Source organism: Eptesicus fuscus, chromosome 13, assembly GCF_027574615.1.
Source record: "Eptesicus fuscus isolate TK198812 chromosome 13, DD_ASM_mEF_20220401, whole genome shotgun sequence".
In the NCBI taxonomy this organism is placed as follows: domain Eukaryota; kingdom Metazoa; phylum Chordata; class Mammalia; order Chiroptera; family Vespertilionidae; genus Eptesicus; species Eptesicus fuscus.
The window spans coordinates 54,450,561-54,477,115 of record NC_072485.1 but is presented as its reverse complement, the minus strand read 5'-3'; the positions used below and the strand labels follow the sequence as shown (position 1 = coordinate 54,477,115).

The following is a 26,555-nucleotide window of genomic DNA, read 5'->3' as shown; positions in this document are numbered from 1 at the left end:
TGTTTTGTGGTGTGAATAGGTGGTTGAGAAGATGCCAAAGTACATATCCAGTCCATCTTCTGAGAAAACAGGTTTTAGCTAGATGCCACGAATTTTGTCCTACTTTCTGTGTTTCCAAACATATTTAGGGCAGTCCCTGTGAAATCAGATCCATATGTTAAGCTGCTATCACAGAATAGGGAATTTCTTTCTTATCTCCATACTCTCTGAACTTATATGTAGAAGTCCTTCAACTCAGTATGTGCCTGAGAAATATTTGTTAAACTAAGTTCCAAAGGTATCATAAAGACTGAATTCTGGAACAGAAAACTGTATTCCATTGGTACGGTTAGTAGCAGACTATTATTTATGACCATATGGTTGAAAGCTGTATTTGATATTTTGTACCCCCTGTCAAGCCAGATGGATCTCTTGGGGCTGCCTTTTATAAGTGGCAAGAGATGTCTAGTCAGAAAGACAGAAATGCATAAAGTCCTTCATTTGCATCATCCTATAGAAAGATGTTTCAAAGCCAGGACTTTAGCTTAAGAAAACTACCTTGTCCTTACTTTTCTCATTTAGCCTTCAATTACATGGGCCAAGGTCCTTTGATGGGTATTTGGATGAGCATAGAAGATAAAGATGAAACTCCCCTGCACTACCTACACAGGGCCTTTTGAAGGGTCTGGCCCACTTACCTTGCCTACATGATTCCTCACTGCTCTCTATTGGTTGGTCATGTCTCATCTCTGCCTACTCCTTTCCCCCTTTTCTTTAGGATCTAATTCAAACACCTCTTCTTCAATGGAACATCTCTGAACATGTACCAAAATAATCTATTCACTGCCACCACTATGCCATCTGTGTTCCCGGTTGCAATGCTTATCTTTTTGCACTGTCACCCTCTCTCTACCAGACTTTCAGTTCCCTGAGGGTAGAGACCATGTCTTTAAGAAATCTTTTTTCCGCCCTAACCGGTTTGGCTCAGTGGATAGAGCGTCGGCCTGCAGACTGAAGGGTCCCAGGTTCGATTCCGGTCAAGGACATGTACCTTGGTTGCGGGCACATCCCCAATAGGGGGTATGCAGGAGGCATCCGATTCTCTCTCATTGATGTTTCTAACTCTATCCCTCTCCCTTCCTCTCTGTAAAAATCAATAAAATATATTAAAAAAAAAGAAATCTTTTTTCCTTTTATTCATTTAATGGCATCTATGCAGTGCCTATTATGTGCAGGGACTGTGCAACATGTTGGAGATACAATGGTGAGTCACAGCGTTTGTGGTCTCTGCCCCCATGGAACTCACAGTCTATCAGTGGTTCTCAACTTTTTTAATGCCGCGACCCTTTCATACAGTTCCTCATGTTGTGGTGACCCCCAACCATACAGTTATTTTCGTTGCTACTTCATAACTGTAATTTTGCTACTGTTAATGAATCGAAATGTAAATATCTGTGTTTTCCGATGGTCTTAGGCGACCCTGCTAGCGGTTCTCAACCTGTGGGTCGCGACCTACAGGTTGAGAACCGCTTCTGTAGAGCCTAAGTATCTGACTTCAAGCCCACACCATCACCACTACCCCTGTACTGAGTGGTCATGCCGCAGGCTTGTGTCAATGAGTGAAAGCCTGTGAAAGACAGTGGAATCAGCAATATCAGTTTAAGTTGTTAAAGGTTAATTCCACTAAAACTAAAAATCCTTCCAGTCTACGTGTGTCTACAGCTTCAGAGGCTCGTAAATTTACAAAGAAAAGGCCTTGTCCTTGTTCTGAAGGAGCTTGCTGCCTTATTAGAAGACAAGGCATGTGTGAATAAAACATTTGGGGAAGCCATACAAGACCCAGTATAATAAAGTGCTAAAACTGTGGGGTTGGAGTCGGGGGAGAGGAGGTAGGCTTTCATAGGGGAAGAGCTCCCAGTTCAGGCTACAAGTCATACAAGGCTGAGTCATGCCCCAAAAGAAGGATTGGATTAAGGGAAAGAAAAAAAAAAAAAAAAAGAAAGAAAACGAAAACCACTAACATGTATTATAAACCTATTACATTCTAGGCATTATGTCTGAGAATGTTTTATCTTATTTTGGCCTCATTGTAGTGTTACAAAGTTTATAAGCATATCCATGTTTTACAGGAAACTAAAGCTTGGTTAACATTATCAAATATTGTCACTGTTTCAAAAATTATCAAATATTGTCTACATTGTACTTTTTTTAGACCTTTCCCTGTATTTCCATACATTATTTTTAGAGAACTATACCAAATTCATCATGATTGAAGACAATAAGGAAAACAAAGACCATTCTTTAGAAAGAGGAAGAGCAACTCTCATTTTTTCCTTAAAGAATGAAATTGGAGGACTTATGAAAGCACTAAAAATCTTCCAGGTAAGCACTCTCCATATCTTACATAAAACTCTCTAAAAATGAGTCTCTAAAATTATACTTAAAATGTAGAATATTGTAAATTCTCCAGAGTTGGACTACAGAAATTTCTTAAGCACTTAAATTTCTAAATTATTGCTCAATTCTAACAAATGGGTAAGAGATAAAAACAGTTTACAGAAGAGGAGATACAAATAGCTGATAAAATATTTTTTATATAGCAAAATAGCAAAGATTTTTACAGTTATACTGTTTCCTATTGTCAAAGCTTCAATGCATTTGGCCCTTAAATACACCTTTGGGGTGAGGTCAAATCAGTGTAATGTGTAGGGAAACAATCTGGTAATATTGTGAGCCTTGAATATTCACATTTTCTTTTCTATTTATTTTATTATTTGTTTATTTTTTGATTTATTTTTTATTGTTGACATTATTACATATGTCTCCATTCCACCCCTTTCCCCACCTCCACCCAACCCTAACTCCCTCCCCCCCCATAATGTTCACATTTTTTGACCCAGAAATTCCACTTCCATAAATCTATGTTAAGGAAATAGGGGTCAGTGAGGCAGACCATGAATATTTATTAAGTACTTACTATGTGCCAGGTGCCCGAAGGATGTGGGCCTGAATAAAATAGACACAGTGCCTGCCCTCACAGTATGTATTCTCTTTGGGATTAAGCTTGTAGGCTCTGGAGGTAGACCACCTGAGTTCAAATCCTTGCTTTGTCACTTATTAGCTGGGTGATCATGGGTAAATTCATTAGCCTCTCCGTGCTTCGGTCTTTACATCTATAAAACGAGAACCCTACCTACCTCATAGGATCATCATGAGAATCAATAGAGTTAATATATGTAAATGCTTAGGATGGTTCAAAGTTCTTTATCAGTAAATGTTAGCTATTTTAAACATATTTTTATTGATTTCAGAGAGGAAGGGAGAGGGAGAGAGATAGAAACATGAATGATTATAGAGAATCGTTGATTGGCTGCCTCCTGAATGCCCCCCTACTGGGGATCAAGCCTGGAACCTGGGCATGTGTCCTGACCAGGAATTGAACCATAACCTCCTGGTTCATAGTTTGACACTCAGCCACTGAGCCATACTGGCCAGGCAAATGTTAGCTATTTTAAAAATGAAGTTTACGGTATATTCATATGATGTACTATTATGTAGCCATTTGAAATAGTATTTCAAAAATTAAAAATTTAAGATATAGACAAATAGTCTAGAAGAGTTTGAAAAGCATTGTTTAAAACCCAACATATTATATCCTCAGTTCCACTCCCCAGAGGCAACCTCTTAATTGTTGTTTTTTAAAAATATGCTTTTATTGATTTCAGAGAGTAAGGAAGAAAGAGACAGATACATCAATGATAAGAGCGAATCATTTATTGGCTGCCTCCTGCACACCCTCCCCCCCCCCCACTGGGTTTCGAGCCCACAACCTGGGCATGTGCCCTTGACTGGAATTGAATCTGGGACCCTTTAGACTTTAGTCTGACGCTCTATCCAGTGAGCCAAACTGGCTAGGGCATTAATTGTTCTTTTGATGGTGCATTTATAAAATATAAATAGTACTCTTATATTTCTCTTTGAGTTATCAACTTTACATAATATCTATCCACTCTCTATTGTGAATGATGCTCGTACCTCCTCCCTCCTTTTCTCTCCTACTCTTCCCCAAATTTATATAATTATTTTAAGCTAGCCTATTGCTTTTATTGGGCCTTTAAATAATATACTTATATTGCTTCTTTCATCTTTCTTTTTTATTTTATTTTCAATCAAAGAATACTTGTGCATTTTTTAAAAAAGATTTTGTATTGATTTTTTTTAGAGAGGGAGGAAGGGAGAGGGAGAGAGAGAGAAACATCGATGTGAGAGTGAAACATTGATCAGCTGCCTCCTGCATGCCCCCTACCAAGGATCTAGCCTGCAACTCAGGCATGTGCCCTGACAGGGAATCCAACTGGAAACCTCTTGGTGCATGGGACAACGCTAAACCAACTGAGCCACACCAGCCAGGGCTCCTTGTGCATGGATTACAAAGTCAACCCACACTATAAAACTTGTAAAGCAAACAGCAGTCTTCTGCTTCTCTCTTCATTCCTCAGTTGCACTTAATTTTTTTGTTAATCTTAGGTGCTGAGGGTTGAGTTAATTCTACTTGTTAAATCACAGGTACACTATCCTCCCTCATTGATTTGTACAGCCTCTTTTTTGATGTCATTGTTTCATTCATTCTGCATTTCTCTCTTCTGATAGACAGCTGCTCTGTTGGGTATGTACATTGAATTATTTGAATGTGTACTTCAGACTGTGTAGAGGTTTGTGTATGTATGTGTTAGTAATTTATATAACTGTTATTGTATGATACACTATTCTTTCACTCAGCACTGTGTTTTTAAGACATACCCATGCTGCTGTGTGTCCATCTCATTTGTTCATCTGCATAGTGTGAATCCACCCATTTTACTTATCCTTAGTTTACAGAAGGTAACTCTTTCAGCTATATTTTCTAGTATTTACTTCCATATTTATAAATAATTTGCTTATTCTGCTGCTATTTCTTGACTTTTTTTCAAGTGTAGGTACTGTCTCTTTCCTACAATAGAAGTAAAGATTTTGCTTTCTTTTTTTTTTTTTCTTTTTTAGAGAGGAAGGGAGAGGGAGAGAGAGAAACACCAATGATAAGAATCATTGATTGGCTGCCTTCCGCATGGCCCCAATTGGGGATCGAGCTCGCAACCCAGGAATGTGTCCTGACCAGGAATCGAACAGTGGCTTCACACTTCATAGGTCGATGCTCAACCACTGAGCCACAGTGGCCTGGCAGATTTTGCTCTCTTGACACAACTTTCTTTTCAGTGGCCCCCTAAACTTCCCTTCCCTTCCTCTTTCCAATGTAGTCAGATCTCAATTTTTAGCTGTCAGTCTTCAGTGTTTTCATTATTAAGATTATGTAAACCTTGTTCAAAGAAGATCTATATTATCCATTATCCTGACTCTTCGTTTCTTGTAAAACAGGACTGCAGCATAGTATTTAAGAGCATGGACTGTGGACCTGGACAGCCTGAGTTGGAATTCCAGCTCTGACACTTACTGGCTGTGTGCCTTTGGGAAAACTGCTTGAACTCTCTATGCCTGTATCTGTAATTGAAATGTCTGACAGGGAATGTCTGACTTATCCTATTTTATCTGAATTTTCCCAAGTCTTCTTGCCTTACTTATTCTTCCAGATGGACTTTGAAATTATTTAGTTACATTTCCCCATCAAGGTTTTTATTTTGACAGCATTAAATTTATAGGTTAATTTAGGGAGAATTGATATTTTGCACGTTTTTCTCAAGAAACATAGTTTAGCCCTACTCAGTTTGGCTCAGTGGATAGAGCATCCACCTGCGGACCGAAAGGTCCCAGGGTTGATTCCGGTCAAGGGCAAGTACCTCGGTTGCAGGCTTCTCCCTGGGTGGGACTCATGCAGGAGGCAACCAGTCGATGTGTTTCTCTCACATCAATATTTCTCTCTGTCTTTTCCTCTCTCTTCCACTCTCTTTAAAAATCAATGGAGAAATATCCCCGGGTGAGGATTAAAAAAACCCCCCAAAAACATAGTTTAGCTTTATACTTATTCAAGTTGTCATTCAGAAAGTATTTAAGAATATATTCGTATTGTAAAAATCCATAAGAAATATATTCAATAAAACTCTTTACTCCTAATCATGCCGGTATATTTTGTAACTGGCTTTCTTCTGTTGATTCCATGATCAATTCCATATTCCAGGATGAACCCTGCCAATTTTAGCTTCCCAACATCCCTCACACTCACGCTTTCTTTTTGGTTCATATTCCCTGGTAATTCTCATTTCATCTCTACCTTTGCTCGTACAGTTCTCCTGTTTGGAATCCTCCTTCTTCCCTCTGCCTTCCTAGCCCATCTATTCTTTAAGACTCATATTAGTTCCGATCTGCTCATGGAAACTTCCACACTCTATAAGCCGTGATGCTTTGTCCCTTTGCCGAACATTTCCTGCACCCGAACACTCACCACTTGTATTTTTTCTTTGTCTTTTGTGTGTTAGACAACGAGGTATAAATTCCTTGTGTGTCTTACCCTTCATTGTATGCTTCACAGCCCTTACCTGACTACATAGGTTGTCACTAAGTTAATTTAGATTGAAGTGGTTGGCATTGCAGATCAACTACTCCAACCTCCTCACTTTTTTAGATGAAAATCGGTTGGGTGACTGGCTCTTAATGTTTCATTATGTCACCAGAGCTTTCCCTCAGCTACCCAAATTGGTAAGAGAAGACCCCTTCCTTCCACAGGCTTGCACATATGGCACCCTCAGCTCAGAGTGTCATGAAGAGACCAGAAGAAGCAATCTGGTTTAGCTGGTTACTAAGTTTGTAGCTTAAGAGATTTGAGGTTTTAAATACTCTGTGTTCAAGCTGTTCATCTAATTTTATTGGATGCAATTTTGCAAAGGAAACTTTTCTAAAGGGCTAACATTAGCATCACTGTTTGAAACTAACCTTATTGGTGAAAATTTTCAAAAGCTTCTTTCTATCTAAGAGACTTGGTATTTCCCTTTGAAGGACAATCAAGTCTGGCAATCCGAGCACTTCTGATGAGTATTATTAGTTTCGGGAGGATGTGACAAATTTCTCAAACCTTTTTGAATAGTACCTAATATTTAGGGGGAATTATTTTGCTATTGGAATCACTAAAAACAGCATTTTCTCCCTTTGGCTGTTGTGGCAAGTGTGACTTGGTTTGTAGTGGAAACGAAGGCAGTCTTCTCCGAGACTGTCGCCATTTGAGGTCCTACCTAAGCTTCACCCTCTGCTTTCCTCAGGAGAAGCGTGTGAATCTGTTGCATATCGAGTCCCGAAAATCCAAGAGAAGAAACTCGGAATTTGATATTTTTGTTGACTGTGATATCAACAGAGAACAATTGAGTGATATTTTTCATCTGTTGAAGTCTAATACTAATGTTCTCTGTGTGAATCCACCTGATAATTTTACCATGAAGGAGGATGGTAAGTTTGAAAAGTGAAAATACTGCTCTGAAGATTAAGTACATAATATGTGTCTTATCTTTTTTTTTAATGTGTGATTTTTATTTATTCACTTTAAATGTTTTATTTTTCAATTACAGTTGACAATCAATATTATTTTGCATTAATTTCAGGTATATAGCATAGTGGTTAGACAATCATATACTTGATAAAGTGTTACCCCTGATATTTCCAGTACCCACCTGGCACCATACATAGTTATTACAGTACTAGAGGCCTGATGCATGAAATTTGTGCAAGAGTAGGCCTTCACAGCCGCGGTGGCTGCCTTGATCCCACAGCTGCCTGTATCCCACGGCTGCAGCCCCGGCTTCGTCGGGAAGGTCGTCTGGAAGGTCGTCCAGAAGGATGTCCAGATGGCCTTTTGGTTGATTTGCATATTACGCTTTTATTATTTAGATTATTAACTGTTTTCCCTATGCTGTACCTTATGTCCTCGTGACTATTTTGTAACTACCACTTTGTACTTCTTAATCCCTTCACTTTTTTCAGTCAGTCTCTGTCCAATCCTATATTTATCTTGAAGAATGAAAGTAAAAACAAAACACTGTCTCTTTAAATTGCTTATAGTCTGGTAGCGAAGGGAACAAAATAGAATTGCTCAAGATTCTAAATAAAAATTATAAGGCAACATTTTATTAAGTATGAGAGAAGTGAAAAAGGAAACCTTGAGTATAGGATAGAATTCAGGATAGTTAGAAATCTATTAAGTTGTCTCAGCTTCCAAATCATCAAGCATTTCTTGATTTCACAAACTTCCAATTCTGTATTCATATGGTGGTGTAAATTACTAACATGTTGAAATACTTTCATTTTTGGCTGTCAGGTAGCTGCTTCCCTGAGTCCTGTGAGTGCTTCCCACTGTTGCTTCAGATGCTCCCCTAGGAGTCCCCTGCCTGCCACGGAGACAGGGTTGATCCCCGGTGGAGCAGGAGCCTAGTCCTCTGCTTGTGTCTATTTCGAGTGATGTAATTGGTGCCCCTGTTGTATTTATTGTTAAATCTCTTGAATATCACTCTGGGTATGTTAGAAAGAGCATGCGACTGAAGTAAGAAGGATCTAGTCCTCTCTCCTCTCTTAGGGAGGGATGAGTTCCCTTGGTAAATTACTTTACCTTTCTGGACTTTGATGACCTTACCTATAAAATTAAGAGTTTTATAGAAGCTAACTGGTTCCGTTGATATTAAGGGAATACCAATTTGTGTCCAATATTTCTATTAAGAAATGAGGATACAAAAATAGATAGTCCCTACCCTAGAGTGTTCCCATTTTTTTCTGTAAGACAGACATGTTACAGATACATTATACTAAAACATAAAGAAAGCTTTTAGAGAATTAGAAACAGTGTGTCATGGGAACCCAGATGACAGAGAATTAGCTCCACCTCCAGGTCAGGGAAGGCTCCTTTGATTTGGAAGGAGAAGGATAGTCTCAGGAAAACCGGAGGGTCGGGTGGAGCAGGAAGTGGGAGGGGTTAGGTGTTTCAGGCAGAAGAACAGCATTCGCAAAACCCAGAATGTCTGGGGGATGGTGAGAATTTCAATGTGGCAAAGGTATAAATGACCTCTAAGATCCTTTTCATCAACAAAAATAAACATTCACATTTCTTATTAAATTTGCCCCTTGTTCTTGAAGATTCCGGCTTTTTATGGTGGTCAAATATATAGCTTTAAAAATGTTGTTTGTTGTTGAACTTTTGGTCTACCAGCAAAGTATAGCATTTTTCCAACATTTAGAAAATCAAGGCTTATACATTTTAAGCTAAAATAATTTGAATATTTACTTATTAAAAATAGAGAAGTTTACTTGTACAAATTTTGCCTCAATGTACAAGCAAAAATTAAAAACCTCATTTAAATGTATGACTTTATTAATTTCTTCTTCCTTAGTGCCTTAAGGTTGTCTCTTTAGCTGTTAGTGATGTTCATATTTTGCAGGTATAGAAATGGTTCCTTGGTTTCCAAAGAAGATTTCTGACCTGGACCATTGTGCCAACAGAGTTCTGATGTACGGATCTGAACTGGATGCAGACCATCCTGTACGTATTTTTAATAAATCATTCCATGACAACAATTCAAAGCAAACTAAAAATCAAGGGCAGCCTTTTCCCTTTTGGAGAAAGAGCTTGTTCTAGATTAAACAGCATCTTGTTTCAATTGGGATTTCAGGGAGTTTCCCTGTTGGTGGAGTTGAGACCAACTGCCTGAAGCGCATCCGACTCGTTGGCTCCAAAGCATCTGTTCAGTGCCTGACACTCCTAGTATTAAGAGCTATTCAAAGAGTTATTCCAAAATAAGGACACGACCTGCAGTCAGTTTTATTAAAATGGGCATGGGTTATTGGAAAGGGGAGCAAAGACAGGATGGAAAAACGTATCACCTGCGCTGCCCAGCATAATTGGATTATTAGGCAGTTGATTAACCAGGACATTGTTTCCTTGGGAAATTACAAGGGGGTACAGTATAGACACGAGTTGGAGAATTAATAAACCAGAGTGTTAGGATTGCGTATGGAGCTCTAGGATCCTGGGAGGGGCGGGGAGCAGAGAGTGCAGTTGTGAAGTCACATAGACCAGGGCTTTAATCTAGCTTCTACACTTGTGAGCTCTGTGAATGTGCTTGTGTACTGCCTTAGCCCCCAGCCAGTCCACCCATTTATTCTATAGTATCTTATTGAGTAAGTATTGGAATGTATAAATGTCATACCTGCCAGGGAATTTACAGTCCAGTTGAAAAGATAAAGCTCACATACAAATAATCACATATGAGATTAAAATGTGGAAAGTGTGCTAAGTAGCACGAACAAATGTGAAAAGTGTGCTAAGTAGTTTTAAGATATACACAAGAGAGCAAACATCTCTAGCTAAAGAGATCAGTTGTGTGATTAAGAAAAAAAACACACTTATCCTTGAGATAAAGCCTGCATTTAATTAAACGGTGCTTTTATTTTTCAAACTATTTTATTTTTGTAGTCACTATAGTATTTTTGTATCTTTGTATCTATAGTATCTTCTTTTTTTTTCACACACATGGGAGGATGTGTGTGTTTTTTTCATTGATGAGAGAGACAGAGCGAGAGCGAGAGCGAGAGCGCGCGCACGAGAGAGAGAGAGAGAGAGAGAGAGAGAGAGAGAGAAAAGAGAGAGAGAGAGAGAGGAAGGGGGGAGAGGAGAGGGCAAAAGGGAGGGAGAGAAACATGAATGTGAGAGAGAAACATCTACCTATTGCCTCCTGTATGCACCCAGACTGTGATTGGACCTCCAACCTGGGTATTCACCCTGACCAGGAATGGAACCCGAGACCCTTAGGTGCACAGGTTGACATTCTAACCCCTGAGCCACATCAGCCAGGGCTGTATCTGTAGTATCTTTCACCTTTGTAGCCACTATGGTATAAAGCTGTCATGTAGCATTGACTTTAAAATGAAAATGATCATAAATTTCTAATCAATGCTTGCTCAAAGTAACAATTATGTAGCTCTTTACTATAATAGCTCGGGTAATAATAAAAATGTTTCCCAAATATCATTTGTCAAGTTTATTTTAGTATGAGTATTTAAAACCTTTTCTTTAATTATCAGGGCTTCAAAGACAATGTCTATCGTAAAAGGCGGAAGTATTTTGCAGACTTGGCTATGAACTATAAACAGTAAGTGTATTATAATAATAACTTATTCAAATTTAAAATAATAAAATCAATGAAGAAAGTAAATTATGCTCATTTAGTAAATAGAGAATAAGTGCTACTGTTTATTGAATGCTAATTCTTTATCTCGCTAGTGGCGACCCCATTCCTAGAGTTGAATTCACTGAAGAGGAGATTAAGACCTGGGGAACCGTGTTCCGAGAGCTCAACAAGCTTTACCCAACCCACGCCTGCAGAGAGTATCTCAGAAACTTACCTTTGCTTTCTAAATACTGCGGATATCGGGAAGATAATATCCCACAGTTGGAAGATGTTTCAAACTTTTTAAAAGGTAGTAAGCTAATTAATTTTTTTCTTAAGGGGAATGTTGAATTCTGTGTGGATCGTGAGAGAATTATTTAAAATATTTTTATTGATTTCAAAGAGTAGAAGGGAGAGGGAGAGAGAGTTAGAAACATCAGTGATGAGAGAAAATCATCCACCAGCTGCCTCTTGCACGCCCCCTACTGGGGATCGAGCTCACAATCCCGGGCTTGTGCCCTGACCAGAAATCAAACCATGACCTCCTGGTTCATGGGTTAATGCTCAACCACCAAGCTGCACTGGCCGGGCATGAGGAAATTTTTCATAGAGGAATAATGTCCAGTGATTTGGGAGATGAGAATTTTTCTGTACTCTGTCCTGGAGTATTGGATCCTGTATTGGGCACCACATTAAGGAGGGACAATCAGAACAAGTGTAGAAGAGAGTGAGCAGAATCTTAAGGGGATTGGAAATGGTAGTTCCCCAGTCACACTAGCCACATTTCAAGTGCTCAGTAGTCACATATGGCCAGTGGCTACCCTATTGGGTAGCCTAGATGGAGAACATTTCCATCCTTGTGTTAAGTTCAGTGGGACCATGAAGTCTGCCTGTCAGAGTGGGAGAATCCCACTGGAATACTAGAGTGTGAGGGTTTGAAATGAAGGGCAAAATCGGAGCTTGTCGAGATCCCTGAGCCATGGCTGCCTCCTGGCAGGCACTTTTGCAGTGGGCATGCAGTCTTGGCTGTTGGGGAGTGGGAGACCACAATCCAATATTGATAAAATAAAGAACCTACTTTATAAGAGGCAGTACGGACTGAAAAATGGCATAGGTTCTAAAATGGTTCTGATCTAGCCCTAGCTGGTTTGGATCAGCTGATAGAGTGTCGGCCTGCAGACTGAAGGGTCCCAGGTTTGATTCCAGTCCAGGGTTGTGGGCTCGATCCCCAGTAGGGGGCATGCAGGAGGCAGCCGATCAATGATTCTCTCTCTTCATTGATGTTTCTATCTCTCCCTCTCTCTTCTTCTCTGAAATAAATAAAAATATTTAAAAAAATAAAATAAAATGGTTCTGATCTAAATTAATAGATTCTGTCTAGGGGATATTCTAACTCTTTAGGGAGCCAACAGGTGTAGAATAAGGAAACCTGGGTTCTCATCCTACCTTTACCATGCACTGTGTGGCCTTGGGCACATGACTGAGTCGCTGAGCCTCAGTTTTATAGTTGTTACAATGAGGAGAATAAACTTTTTTTAAAAATAAACTTTAACTCATGCTGGAAACCTGAAAGGAGACGTGATATGTAATAGGTGTAATTCATTGTCTGGTCATGGTAAGTGCTTAGTAATGATTACTTCCCCTAGAACATGTAGGATTCATTTTAGTTTTCTGTCCTCTCTCAAAGTGTAACTTGTGCCCCTGGCCGAGTTACAATGCCGCAGTGTGTGGTCTACGCTGGTGAAGACTGTCTCTCTGTGTTCTCCCTTGCTTTGCAGAGCGCACAGGTTTTTCCATCCGTCCTGTGGCTGGTTACTTATCATCAAGGGATTTCTTATCAGGTTTAGCCTTTCGAGTTTTCCACTGCACACAGTATGTGAGACACAGTTCCGATCCCCTGTATACCCCAGAGCCGTAAGTACTTCTCCATCATTCAGTCATCAAGTAGCTGCTTGTAATACTGATATCTATCTCATGAGACTGTTGTGAAGATGAAATACATTAGCACATGTGAAATAGTGGTTCCTGGCACATAATACCTGATTTATGCTTTATATATGCTATCCATTGTTGTTGTTGTTATTATTATTTGACAGCCTGTTAGGTGACAGGTGCTGTTCTAAGCATAGAGGATGTACAAATGCCTAAATACTGAAAAAAAAAATCAGACAAAAATTCCTGCCTCACAGAGCTTATATTCGTGTGTGTGTGTGTGTGTGTGTGTGTGTGTGTGTTATTGCTATTTTGAAAAGGGTGGTCAGGGAAGGCCTTTTAGGGAAGGTAACATTTGAGCAGAGACCTGATTTGGGGTAGAGGAGTTTGTGGATGTCTATGGCCATCTGTATGTACTTATATGTGTGGTTTTGTGAGTGGCCAAGGTTTTGAACCAAAACTGTTTCTTTATTTGGTTAGTGTCCTTTGGGATCCTTTTCTAAAGTAACACCTTTTTATCAATTTGAATAAAAGTAAGATCTGATTTTAATTTCATTGAATGATTGATGAATGCATTTATGTTAAGCATCACAGTTTGACAGACTTGTACCTCTTTTTCAGAGATACCTGCCATGAACTTTTAGGTCATGTCCCCCTCTTGGCTGAACCTAGTTTTGCACAATTCTCCCAAGAAATTGGTCTGGCATCCCTTGGAGCTTCAGAGGAGGCTGTTCAAAAACTGGCAACGGTATAAAACTGGAAATAACTGTATAGATCAGTAATTCTTGGCAGGGGTGGGATGTGGGTATTTGCATAGTTTAAAAGTGCATATTCAACATGACCACTAGAAAATGTGTCTTGGCTCCTCCTCAATTTAATTTAAATAACATTAAAGGAGGATGTAAAATTTTAAGGTCTATCAAAAGGAGACACGAGCTTAAAAAAAGACAGAGAAACACTAGAGTACAATAATGTTAATAGTGTCTATATCTTCTTTTTTCAGTAAAAATGATAGGTTCCCAAAAAATGATTCTAAAAACATTTTTGAATACTAGGTATAAGACATCATGCTGCAAATACAAATATGAGGAAGGCCTCTCTCCTGCCTTCCAGGAATTTATCACTATATAACATGTTATTTATGTTACCATAAAATGGTTTATTATGTTTTAAAACTAATTAGTAAACATTTACGTATTTTCTCAGTTTTAACTTTTAATATGCTAAGTATAGGTAGCTATAACCCACATAAACAAAGTCTTTGGCGTCCTCAGTAATGTTGAAGAGTGTATAGGATCTTGGGAACAAAAGTTTGAGAAGCATTGGTTTAGAATGAGGCCAGATCGTAGAAATACTTGTGAGCTAATCTAGGGGTCTTGTACTTATCCCAGGATACTTTAGGTCAGTGACAAAGAGTCGTATTTTTTTTTTTTTAATTTAGTCACTCAGGATGTGAAAGTAATATTGATGTCCTTTTGCAGTGCTACTTTTTCACTGTGGAGTTTGGTCTGTGTAAACAAGATGGGCAGCTAAGAGTTTTTGGTGCTGGCTTACTGTCTTCTATCAGTGAACTCAAAGTAAGAGTTGTGAATCTTTGCACATCACCATATTTGCTTAATATCACTTATATGACCTGAAATAGTTTGTGGATTTGAACAAGAGCTTAGTATGGAAAATACTTAGGGTGACGGTAAACATTATTTAAGGGATACTTTTTTCTATTTCCCAAATATTCTGATGTGAGTGTGTGTGTGTGTGTGTGTGTGTGTGTGTGTGTGTGTGTGTATAACATTAAAATTTAACAAGTATTTTAAAGCTGTTGCTTACGAAGTCTTGATGTTTCCTCACCATTTTATGTGCTAGCAAGAACTTCTGTAATTTTTAGGGAGTTCTTTGAAATTTGTTATTTAGCAAATAAAGGAATAAATTTAGTCTGTTGAAAAATGAATTTGTATGGCACAAATCCAAGGCACTGTCTTGCTCTCAAGGAGCCTGCCATCTGGTGGTGGGTACAGGTCATGCATAGGAATAACTAGTGCAGGTAATGTAATGCAGAAGTAAATAAATATTCTTGGGTGCCTCCTTCATGGAGAAGAGTGTTAGAACAATGGAGATGATCTAGAGGCATTTATAGAGAATGGAAAGCCATTTGTTTTGCTAGATAATATTGTGGGTTAAATAGAACTGTAGGAAATTAGTGTGAAATTGTAGGTTGGGACCGTTGCATTAGTAATACATCCAGAGGTGCGCTGATTCTGGCAGTTGTGTGTAGAATGTGATGTATGAAAATAGATAGTATTCTTTGATTCATTAACTCTTTGTCTTACAGCATGCACTTTCTGGACATGCCAAAGTGAAGCCCTTTGACCCCAAGATTACCTGTCAACAGGAATGTCTCATCACAACTTTTCAGGATGTCTACTTCGTATCTGAAAGCTTTGAAGATGCAAAGGAGAAGATGAGGTAAAGTATATCTTCCTCATGCCTTAATTTGCCCCACAGCACATAGGTCCAATAATAACAAATCAGAAGTAAGCTACTGGATAATTAGAAGCCTACTAGGAGCCTTCTGTTTGCAAACACTTCCCTTTTGTAACAGATATTTAGAGTATGTCATTTACAATGATAGCTGTAAATTATGAGTCAGATACATCAAGAAATTGGTTTCTTCCCATTTCTTCCAATCAGAGAGTTTATAATTTAATAGGCAAAAAACTATACACAAATTATATGTAAGAACAAAGAAAGCCTTAGAAATGATATGTATGAAACATTGTTCTGCATTTTATTCAGGAGCAATTCATTACAGCTGGGGGAAGAGAGAAAGCTAATGGCATTTTAGAAAATACATGAAGGATAGACAGGATTTAGATATGTCAAGTTTTAGGCTAAGGGGCAGCATTATAAAAAAGGCAAAAAGGTGGAAAACCATCAAAGCTATGCTTTAACTATTAACTAGCTAAGTGTGTTGTTAAAAAAGAAAGAAAGAAAAGATATTGCAGGCAGAGAAACTGCTTAGACTCTTGCAATGCTTCAAGTGGAAATAAAAGCCTGAACTAAGATAGAGGTTGTAGGAAAGGAAAGGGCTGTAGAGGCAGAAACAAAAAAAAAATTTGGTGGAAGGGGTCATGAGATCATATTGTGACAATGGAGACAGATGGAGGTTGAAGACATGCTCCTTGTCTTTTAGGGATTTTCTTAGAGTTGGGATTTAAGCCATGCACAGTACCAAATAACAGTATCAGAAGGGCTTCCTCTAACACAGGTGGCCCCTTTGCACAACTAGAAGAGGGGTCCCCTCTGGGTAGACAAGCTGGATTACAAGTTGGATTTCATCTTCCACTTGTGTATAATTGTTCTAAGCTGTACAAGTATCCCTAGGGATCCTGAGCGTGATTGTTCTTGGGAGTGCCAAATGAGAGGTTCAGGTTTTGGCTTGATAAAGAAGGCAGAACTTTCATGTTTGAAGGAAGGGTAGAATTTAGGTCATAGAATCAGAAAGACTGTTCTTGGCCTGTTTCAGCGTGTGTGTGTGTGTGTGTGTGTGTGTGTGTGTGTGTGTATGTGTGTGTGTGTGTGTGTGTGTGTAGTTAATGTAACTATAATTGAGTGGACTTACTATGTGGCCAGGGTTATTGTTTACAGATAAAGCTACTGTAGATGGTCTCCTGACACTAGTTAAGAGATGTATAAAGCAATACATTGTTAATAAAGCCATCCACAGATCTTTCCCTAGTCATGCAGGGTAGCTGTGTCCATGATGACTTCAGGTTTGCCCCTGGGTGGATTCCAGGGTGCCTCTGGACATGCGGTGTAGGGAAGTAGGTCAGATTGGTTGCATGAATGTCTAGATTTGTCTTTTGCCGAGTATGTGAAATAGGTTTGCTGTTATTTAGTTTTCACAGTTTCTCTCCTAGAAATTAATTGCCTTTTATTTGTTTTCTTAAACAGAGAATTTACCGAAACAATTAAGCGCCCATTTGGAGTGAAGTATAATCCGTATACACAAAGTATTCAGATCTTGAAAGACACCAAGAGCATAACCAGCGTCATGAATGAGCTGCAGCATGATCTCGGTGTTGTCAGTGACGCCCTTGCTAAGGTCAGCCGGCGCCGAGCATCTGACAGTTGCCAGTCCTAATCCTGAGAGCGCATCTGAGCATCAATTCACAAGCCTGGGGGCCAACTCTTGCTTTTCATGAAGATTTGGTCATGGAGGGCTAGCAGCCAAACAATATTTTCTACTCCCATTCCTTAATGGCCCATTAGTCTTTGAAAATTTGTACCTGGATATGCTAGCCACCACCTGTTTTTGTTTTTGGTGACAGTTTTAGTGAAATATTCACATATCCTACAATCCATGACTACATGTTGTTGTTTTTATAGAGAAGTTGTTTGACCCAATAGATATATCTAGTCCCAGCCTGATTCTATTTTTCCCAATCCTTCTTGAGTAAAATGATCTTTATGAACAGTTAAAATACCTTCATAGGATTGTCAACAATAAAAAACAATAACTTTATAGGTATTATGGAGCTGGTCCATGTAGTTACCTAAATCCTCTTATTTCTAAACTATCTTATGTATCACTGAATTTGTGCCAAGCTTAATCACATTCACACCCCTAAGTTTAATGGGAGACCAGCTGCTAGCATGAACAACAGTTTAAGGGCTTTGCACAGGAAGCATGCCCAATAAAGAGTAAGTTGTTTAGCTTCAAGTGTGCATTCTTGTAGGGATAGGAGTAGCTAAGTCTGGAAAGGTCAACAGGGATGTAATCTTAAGACCAGGCTTAGAATTTGGGACTTTTATTTTGTAGGCACTAGGGAGCCCCTTCCCAAATGACAATCCTCTTTGAAACTTCCTTTTCCATGGCATTGCATGACACTGGTTTTATTTTAGATGATCTGTCCTACTCATGGGGCCATGGGAACTTGGTGGGGGTACTACTTGCAAGGCCCAGGTTTTGTGACGGATTGTCCTTGGGTTAGCAGGAGACAGTGTTGGGAAAGGTAATTCATATTTTTACATTGCTTATAAATTATAATAGCTGATTAACTGTTAAATATATTTTTGATATTAAATAGATCTAGGCTAATCTAAAATTATTTAAAATATTCATTATCTAGTTTATAGTTAGTGTGTTTGGTAGCAAGGACATCTATTGTAAGCAAACCATGATAGATGGCAAATAACAGCAAATTATGCATACTGTATCTATTTTTTAAAGTGTTTTTGTTGATTTAGGGAAAGAGGAAGGGAGAGAGAGAGAGAGAGAAACTTCAATCAGCTGTTTCCTGCACACTTCTAAATGGGGTTCAAGCCCACAACCTGGGCATGTGCCCAGACTGGGAATAGAACCAGCGACCTGTTGGTACATGGAAATAGGCTCAACTGACCTGCCGGGGCTGTATCTGGTTATTTTTATACCACTTTGATTATGGTGAAGAATCATAGTTATTGAATTGTAAAATGATAGTCTTTAAAACCACTCTATGACTAAAGCACACAAATAAATATTTAAAGGCACAACCATTATAATTCACAACTTCAGAATAATGGAAAATTTAAGGATAGATTTCAATTCTTCTAACCTCTGAATTTGTGATAGTTGGTAAATCAGGAATCCTGAGAGTCTTAGAGTTTTCATGCATTTGAAATATATATCTTGAAAGCATCTAGGAAGAGAATTGAACCAAAAGTTGGTTCATAATTCTTTTGTTCCCTCTGTCCTGTCGCTCTTGCTTGAAAGGGCTGCCGTTGGGGAGCGGTTGGCCCCAGTTATGCACAAGCATGTGCTCTGGCGTTGCAGCCTGAACCCTGGCGCCGTGCGCAGGTGCAGTGGTGGTTCATAATTCTTAACCAGTGGGTTGTTACTCAGACATTATGGTATTCATTTTCCTGACTTTTTGAAGAAAGCTCCAAAAGCGGCTAGGTCCTTAGAGTGCCTACTAATCTGCCTACTTTGTCATTTGGAATTATACAGTAGTAATACTCCACCAAAATATACAGAATTAGAGTTAATTTTTAATTTGGCTTCCAAATTGAAAAAAGAAAAAATCCTGGAACTTTTTAAAGACATGTAATAGAGTCCATATATTTAATTTCTAGGAAATATATAAAGATACTGAGGTCTATTTCAGTGTAGTCTTTGTTTTACTATGTAATATACATTTGTGATTTGCAAGTTTGTTATTCAACTGGATAATAAATGGATACAAAATTCATGTTGTCAGCAAGCATTTATTTTTTGGTCAAACATGTTAACTCATTTAAATATATCAGCAATTGTATTAGTTTAAAAAATCTATCACATCCTTATATATTTTTAAAAGCCCATGAATATCCTATATAATAAAAGCCCAGCGACCATAATGGCAGAACGACCAGAACGACTGCTCGACCAATCACTATAAGGTGCACTGACCATCTCTTGGTTCCTTTCCCCGGCTGGCAGGCTCCCATTGCCTGATGGTGAACAGGGATCAGGGGTGGGTGGCAGGAGATGCGGGTGGTGCCAGGCCAAGGCCCCTGCCCTGCCAGTCACCCCACACACAGAGGGTGACCCACGGCGGGGGTGGGGCCGGCAAGCAGGAGAGAACAGCCGACCTTTCTGTCCCTCCCCTGACTGTCAGGCTCCCATCGCCCAATGGTGAACGGGGAACCAGGGTGGGTGGTGGTGGGGGGTGGGTCCAACTGCCGGCAGCCGGGGAAGATGGCCCTGACCGCAGGCTAGGCCTAGGGATCACCCACGCATGATTTCGTGTGCTGGGCCTCTAGTATGAGATAAGGAAAGCCAAACACACCTGGAAACCTGGAACCTAGTAATCATTTCTTGGAATTCTTAGTAAAGTCTCAGTCTCGTGATTCTTATCTGTAAAATGAGCTAAATGTACTTCACTGGGTTAATGGAGGAATTATGTTGTGAATATGTAAAGAATAATTAATATACTGAGTGGCCAGATTATTATGATCTCTGAACGCATAATAATCTGGCCACTCAGTGTGTGTATGTATATATATTAGCGGCCCGGTGCATGAATTCGTGCATGGGTGGGGTCCGGCTAGCCTGGCCAGGGGGAGGGGATATGGGCAGTTGGCCAGCCTGCCTGCTGGTCGAACTCCTGGTCGAAGGGACAATTTGCACATTAGCCTTTTATTATATAGGATATACACTGAGTGGCCAGATTATTATGCGTTCAGAGATCATAATAATCTGGCCACTTAGTGTATAATCACTCCCCTAATCAGACATCCTCTATAGCTTCTGGATGATTTTATCTTCCTCCAGAGGGAATTAACGTTTATTTCTAGCAGCCAGTACCTATGTCATGGCATGGAAAGATTTCTTAGCCCGGTTAGGGTTTAAGCTAATTTGAAGCTGAGCTTCAGTCTGCGAGGGCTGGTCTATTCCCAGTTTGCCTCTACTCCTAGGGTGCAGCCCTTTAGGAATTCCCAAAGGAAAGTTACGGGTGTGTCTCGGAGCTCCTCCTAGGGAACCCTGGACTCCTACTTTCGTCTCTTCCTTCACTCTCATTCCCTCTGCCTCCATAAGATTATTCAAACACTGTTCAGTTTCTTAGCTTCTCAGCTGCTGCTTTCAGCCCAGTTTCTTAGCCTCCAAGTCACTGCTTGCTAATTAGCAAATGCTACAAGCAGGAAAGTGCCAAATATAATCTTTTAGCTTCCAGATATTGGCCCTTTAAATTCTGGCTGCTTTGATAGTTTTCCAATGACTTGAAACAGGTTTTTAAAATATTTTCCCCAGCTTTTCTAGGGTTTTTTTTTTTTTTTTTTACATCTATATATATTGATTTCAGAGAGGAAGAGAGAGGAAGAGAGAGAAACATCAATGATGAGAGAGAATCTTTAATTGGCTGCCTCCTGCACACCCCACACTGGGGATTGAGCCCACAACCCAGGCATGTGCCCTGACTGGGAATCGAACTGTGACCTCCTGGTTCATAGGTCGACGCTCAATCACTGAGCCATGCCAATCGGGCTTTAGTTGTTAAGAATTGATCTGCAGCTAGCTAACCTGCCTTTACCAAAAAATGGAAATCTGACCTTGGAGTAAAATCACTTGACTTCTTTGAGCCTAAGTTTTCTTACCTACAAAATAATTATGATCCCAACAATACTTCCCAACAATACTTATCATACCAGTAATATTCAGAGGATCAAATAAGATAATCTATTGGCAAAAATTTCCTAACCTGTATGGTGCAGAGATATAGTCTGTATGGCCCCAAATACTTTATATTTTTCTTTTGTGGGGAGATAAGGCATCTGAAAGTGAAACCATTAAATAGTTTAAATCTAGCCCTGTTCAGGCACCGTAACTCAACCAGGCTGTTAACAGGAAGGGCTGGTCAGTAGCACGCACTGAGTGGAAATAGTTGTAACATCTAACACGTCGAATAAATTGTATTAAGGGATGAAACTAACTGTAAATTAGTTAAAGTATTGATGCATGTACATTCAAGAAAATAACAGCCCGGCCAGCGGTGGCTCAGTGGTTGAGCATCGACCTATGAACCAAGACGTCATGGTTCATTCCTGGTCAGGGCACATGCCCAGGTTGTGGGCTTGATCCCTAATAGGGGGCATGCAGGAGGCAGCCGATCAATGAATGATTCTCTCTCATCATTGATATTTCTACCTCTCTCTCCCTCTCCCTTCCTCTCTGAAATCAATAAAAATATATTTTAAAAATGGCACTGAAAAAAAGAAAACAATATTCTCCCAGGCCCTCTCCGTATTAAAACTGGCTCTGTGGGTAGTTCCTCATTGCCCATTTGAACGAAATCTCCAGTTCTGGCCTTGAATTTTCTGCTCACTCTCAGTCTTTAGCTTCTAATACCTTCCTCTGTCTCTCTCTCACACACACTCTCTCTCCTCATTCTCTTCAATATTTTAAAAGTCCAGTCTATGTAAAAGTTCAAAACGTTAAACTTTATCTAACTTTAGCGTTTTCCTTTTTAGAACAGAGACAGGAAGGGCTGTGCTTAGTTTCTTTATTTTCTTCTCCTCCTTCCCCACTCTAGGATGCCTCTGGCTCCTGCAGGGTTTGGGAATGGTGGTAAAAAGGAGAGGTAAGGAGTAGAGTGTGTGTGTGTGTGTGTGTGTGTGTGTGTGTGTGTGTGTGTCTGATACTGTTGTGAGTTGGCATCAGTGCTGTGTATACTTGGTAAGTATTTAGTGCTGACTCATTCTCTGTGGGAGTTTTGGAAGCCCTTTCCACCTTCTTATTTCTTGGAATCTCTTGATGTGGGTAAATGTACCTCTCTGTCTGGGCTGTTGAACTCTTCTCCCTGAGCCTCTAAGAATCTAGTGGTCAGGTCTCTTGGAGTGTCACTCCAGCCCTCCAGAATTCCCTGGAATGGGGTCTAAGACTATTGTTCACGCATGGAAAACACTCACATGGCAGATACTCAGACATTCTTTCTCATGAAAAGCTGGGCATAAAAGACCTCTCCAAAGCATCAGTGTCTCTTTGCTCAACTGTCAGATCAGTTATCTGACCATACACCTTGAATTTCTCAGCACAGATTGCACAGCAGCCTGTTTTGGGTGCCAGTCTGGAGGGATACAGACCAAGCTCTCTAAGTAGCCCTGCTGAGGCCTGCCTTTCTCTAGACATGAGATGAGTGTGGGCTCAGAGCACATTGACAACTATTGCCACATATTCTATCAGAATTCCTTCTCGTCCTCTCCAACTCTTTCACAGACTGGATGTCATGCACTGGTTTCTAGACACCTCCTTCACAAGGTGGTTTTGTACCTCACTTTATAATGTGGGAGTAATTAGCAATTATTGACTTGGGGGTTCAGCCAAAACAGAGACAGGAAGGGGGTCCTATTTTTACGTCCTATTACACATGCTTGAAAGGAATTGTCAGAACAAAAAAGGCCAATCATATAAAACAATCAGCAAACATGGTATAGTTTTTGCACATCAAGTTCACCCGAGAACAAAGAGCTGCTTTGCCTCTCTATAAAATATTGTTTTAAAATATTTTAAACTGCAAGAATAACTTGCAGTTTAAAATATTAATTGGTTGCCTCCTGTACACCCCCCTGGGCATCAAGCCTGTAACCCAAGCCTGCGCCCTTGACCAGAATCGAACCCAGGACCCTTCAGTCCACAGGCCTACGTTCTATCCACTGAGCCAAACTGTCTAGGGCATAATTTGCAGTTTAAGTCTTTGTGCACAGCTCTGATTATTTTCTTGTGATAAATTATCAGATGTGGAATTACTGGGTAAATATCTGTCTTCATATTCCTAATATGCATCGCCAGATTTCCTTCAGGAAATTTGTGCTTATTTAGCTCCCACCGAAAGTGTATGAGGATGTCTGATAAAAGCCATTTTATATGAAAATCTTGGTTGGGTGAAAATTACCCAGTACTGATGATCAGAATCAGGGCAGACTATGCTCAGGGCACTGAGAGTCAGAAGGCTGCCCCAGCAGGAGTCACCAAACCAGTCTCCTCATGGTAAGTTCCAGACCCCTACCAGGCGCTGAGGTCGACACCAGCCATATAAGACACTACCTCATCTACCCTTCCTTAAATTTTGCAAATGCACCCCAAAGCAGGCGCAACGAGTTCGGCCTAAGACCCTGAAGCAGGACTCTTTCCACCGCTTCCCAGGCTCACTTTCTTCCCTATCAAATGGTGATACCATGTCAGCCCCTCTGGGCTGTCGCGGGACTCCAAGGGGATAAAAATGTGAAGGAGCGTGGTGCAATCGTACAGAATTATTACTAAAAATAAAGGCAAAGCCTTGGCTGGTTTGGATCAGCGGGTAGAGCGTCCTGGGGGATCGGCCTGTCGACTGAAGGGTCCTTGGTTCCATTCCGGTCAAGAGCACATGCCCGGGTTGTGGGCTCCATCCCCAGTAGGGGGCGTGCAGGAGGCAGCCGATCAATGATTCTCTCTCATTGGTGTTTCTCTCTCTCCCCTCTCTCTCTTCCTCTCTAAAATCAATAATAAAAAAAAAAATATATGTGTGTATATATATATATATATATATATATATATATATATATAAATATATATAAATAAATAAAGGCAAAGAGAGACCCTGCAAAACCGGAGGCCGGGGGCGGAGACGCTCAGAGCGCGCTGCGGCTGGCCACTGGGAGGCAGCTTCGGAGGCTGTTGCCAGGCTCTCGCCCGCTCTTGATTCCCAGAGGCACCAGGATGAAGCCAGCTGGCCCCGCCCCTCTCCCGCCCCCCGCACCGGCACCGCCCCGCCCCCCGCGCTAGCCCCGCCCCTCCCCCTCCCTCTTCCCCCCGCGTCGGCCCCGCCCCGCCCTCCGCGCCGGCCCCGCCCGGAAGCGTCGGTGGAGCGTCCCCGCATGGAGCTCGATCCCGGCTCCTCCGATGCTACCCTCTGCTCCCGCCGCGCTCTTCGCCTGGGTGCGTGACTCCGCCCCCGCGCCGTGGCGGCTGGGACTGAGGGGGCGCGCGGAGGCTGGAGGCTCCCGGCCTCAGCGTGGGCGGTCCTGGGCTGGGCGGCGGAGATCCGAGCCCGGCGCTGTGGCTCGGTTGGAGGATCCTGGGCCGGGGGCGGAAGAGGAGAGGGCGGAGGGAAGGGTCTTCGCGGCGTGACAGGGGGCCTGCTGGCTGGTGGGGTCCGGGCCGGAGGGGCTGCGACTCAGTGGGAAGAACCTGCCGCCAGATCTGGTTCTGCCTGAGCCGGGAAAGACAGCGTGGATGGTTCCGAAGAGAGAGGATCACCCGTCTCGGAACCCTGTGGGTCACCTGGGCTCCGCACCCTGCCATTGCCCGGAGGATGGGACCTTTCCCCGGCCCCGCCCCCGCCTGGCGGGAGCCTCCTTCGAAGTGAGGCCTGCGCTGTTTGGCGGTGCACAAAGGCAGGGACCCTGCACCACTGCTGCTGCTCTGCGGTGGCCGGCTCTTGCCTGGTTTGGGGGAGTGGGAGTCTGCGCCGGCATTGGTTTGACTGGCGCCCTGGGAGACAGGGTCATCTTTCTATGTCCTGGCTGGGAGAGAGGCGTGTGTGGCAGGTTCTCGACCAGATGCACGGGAACCGGCAGACGTCGCGTCTCACTTCTTCATAACATGTCCCCCAATGTCAGTGACATGTATAATTTGTTAATGTCCGTTTCCTTGGCTAGAATGTAAGCGTCATCACGGTGGGTACTGTGCGTGTCTTGTTCACGGTGCCTGGCACATGGTAAGGAGCTCAGTAAATACTTGTTGACGGATACCTGTTGTATGTGACCTATGTGCTGGTCCTTTGGGGGGAAAAACACGAGTGAAAAACTTGCAGCTTGGGGTGGGGGTGGGTGGGGAGATACCTATATTGCTGTGAAAACCAGTAGATGTTCACTAATTTAAAACCGGTAATTATCAGTAGAAGGAAGCACTTGTGGAATGTCAGCTGCGGACTCGCAGAAGGCCGAGTGTGGTGTGGCTTGAGGTAGTCTGGCTGTCTGAGTATCTTGGAGGTGATAACTTGAACTGGTGGTTGGAGTTGGGGATTGACTGTGTGCCTGGGGTGGGTGGTGTCTCTGGCTTTTCCCAGGCGGGAGACTGGGGTCCGTGTGGACAGAGGGACCATCTGACAGAGAAAGCCCTTTCAGATGTGGCCTTGTCTGTACCGAAACAAAAAGACGGTTGCACCGAACCCCACCGCTGTGCTTGGAGACCTGATGGTGTGTTCTTCCAGCTGCAGTGTCCGTGTACTAGTTTGCTAAGGCTGCCATAACAAAATACCACAGATCGGAGGGGCTTGAACAATGGGCATTTATGTTCTCACAGTTCCGGAGGTCAGAAGTCGAAGATCAAGGTGTGAACAGGTTTATGTTCTTGTGAGGCCTGTCTCTTGCTTAGAGATGGCAGCCTTCTTGCTGCGTCCTCAGATGGAGTTTTCTCTGTGCAAGAGAATCCCTGTGTTTCTTATAAGAACACCAGTCATACTGGTGTAGGGCCACATCGTTATGACCTCATTTAACCTTAATTACCTTTGAAAAGCCCCGTCTCCAACTATATAGCCCCATTCTGAGCTACTGGCTGTTAGGGTTTCAACAAATGAATTTTAGGGGAACACAAGTCAGTCCCTTATTATGTCTTTTCTTAGTTATCCCAGGGACTTATTTACCTCCTTGGAGTCTGTGTGTGTGTGTGTGTGTGTGTGTGTGTGTGTGGTGTGCCCGGAGGCAAATAGAGCTGTCATAGGTTGTATTAAAATTTCCTTTTGTTTTGCTTTATCATGGATTTAGGGCCTCCTGTTGCATTACAAAAATTTGGTACTGTAATTTGAATTCCATAATGCCAGTGTCTGACTTTCTGTTCAGCAGCCTGTAACCTGGGTAACCTGTCCCGACCCACAGGTTGAGAACCGCTAGCAGGGTCGCCTAAGATCACCGGAAAACACAGATATTTACATTACGATTCATTAACAGTAGCAAAATTACAGTTATGAAGTAGCAACGAAAATAATTTTATGGTTGGGGGTCACCACCACATGAGGAACT

The 26,555-nt window shown here is 41.4% G+C and overlaps 2 protein-coding genes and 1 non-coding gene across 3 annotated transcripts in view; 2 read left to right on the top strand and 1 right to left on the bottom strand.

The window, feature by feature from the left end:
• Positions 1-2,244: 2,244 nt before the first annotated feature.
• On the top strand, positions 2,245-17,184 carry TPH1 (tryptophan hydroxylase 1). The gene is made up of 10 exons (XM_008149052.3): positions 2,245-2,361; positions 7,224-7,407; positions 9,384-9,484; positions 11,026-11,093; positions 11,225-11,421; positions 12,890-13,025; positions 13,665-13,791; positions 14,525-14,620; positions 15,373-15,506; positions 16,995-17,184. The coding sequence occupies exons 1-10, from the start codon at positions 2,245-2,247 to the stop codon at positions 17,182-17,184; spliced, it is 1,350 nt and encodes a 449-aa protein (XP_008147274.2).
• Positions 17,185-18,773: 1,589 nt separating this feature from the next.
• Positions 18,774-18,901, bottom strand: LOC114234271 (small nucleolar RNA SNORA76). The gene has a single exon (XR_003620457.2). It is a non-coding gene; the product is annotated as a small nucleolar RNA SNORA76 (small nucleolar RNA).
• A 5,509-nt stretch (positions 18,902-24,410) lies between these two features.
• Positions 24,411-26,555, top strand: part of SERGEF (secretion regulating guanine nucleotide exchange factor) — a 190,662-nt gene continuing 188,517 nt past the window's right edge. The window contains 2 exon segments of the mRNA XM_008149053.3: positions 24,411-24,443; positions 24,445-24,471. Of these exon segments, the coding sequence (XP_008147275.2) occupies positions 24,411-24,443; positions 24,445-24,471 (60 nt within the window).

Bases quoted from the DNA above. Each gene is read 5' to 3' on its own strand.
- TPH1 (XM_008149052.3), top strand. From the start codon at position 2,245: ATGATTGAAGACAATAAGGAAAACAAAGACCATTCTTTAGAAAGAGGA. The intron at 11,422-12,889 runs GTAGTAAGCTAA...CTTGCTTTGCAG, and splicing joins TGTTTCAAACTTTTTAAAAG to AGCGCACAGGTTTTTCCATC. The intron at 13,792-14,524 runs GTATAAAACTGG...GTCCTTTTGCAG, and splicing joins CTGTTCAAAAACTGGCAACG to TGCTACTTTTTCACTGTGGA.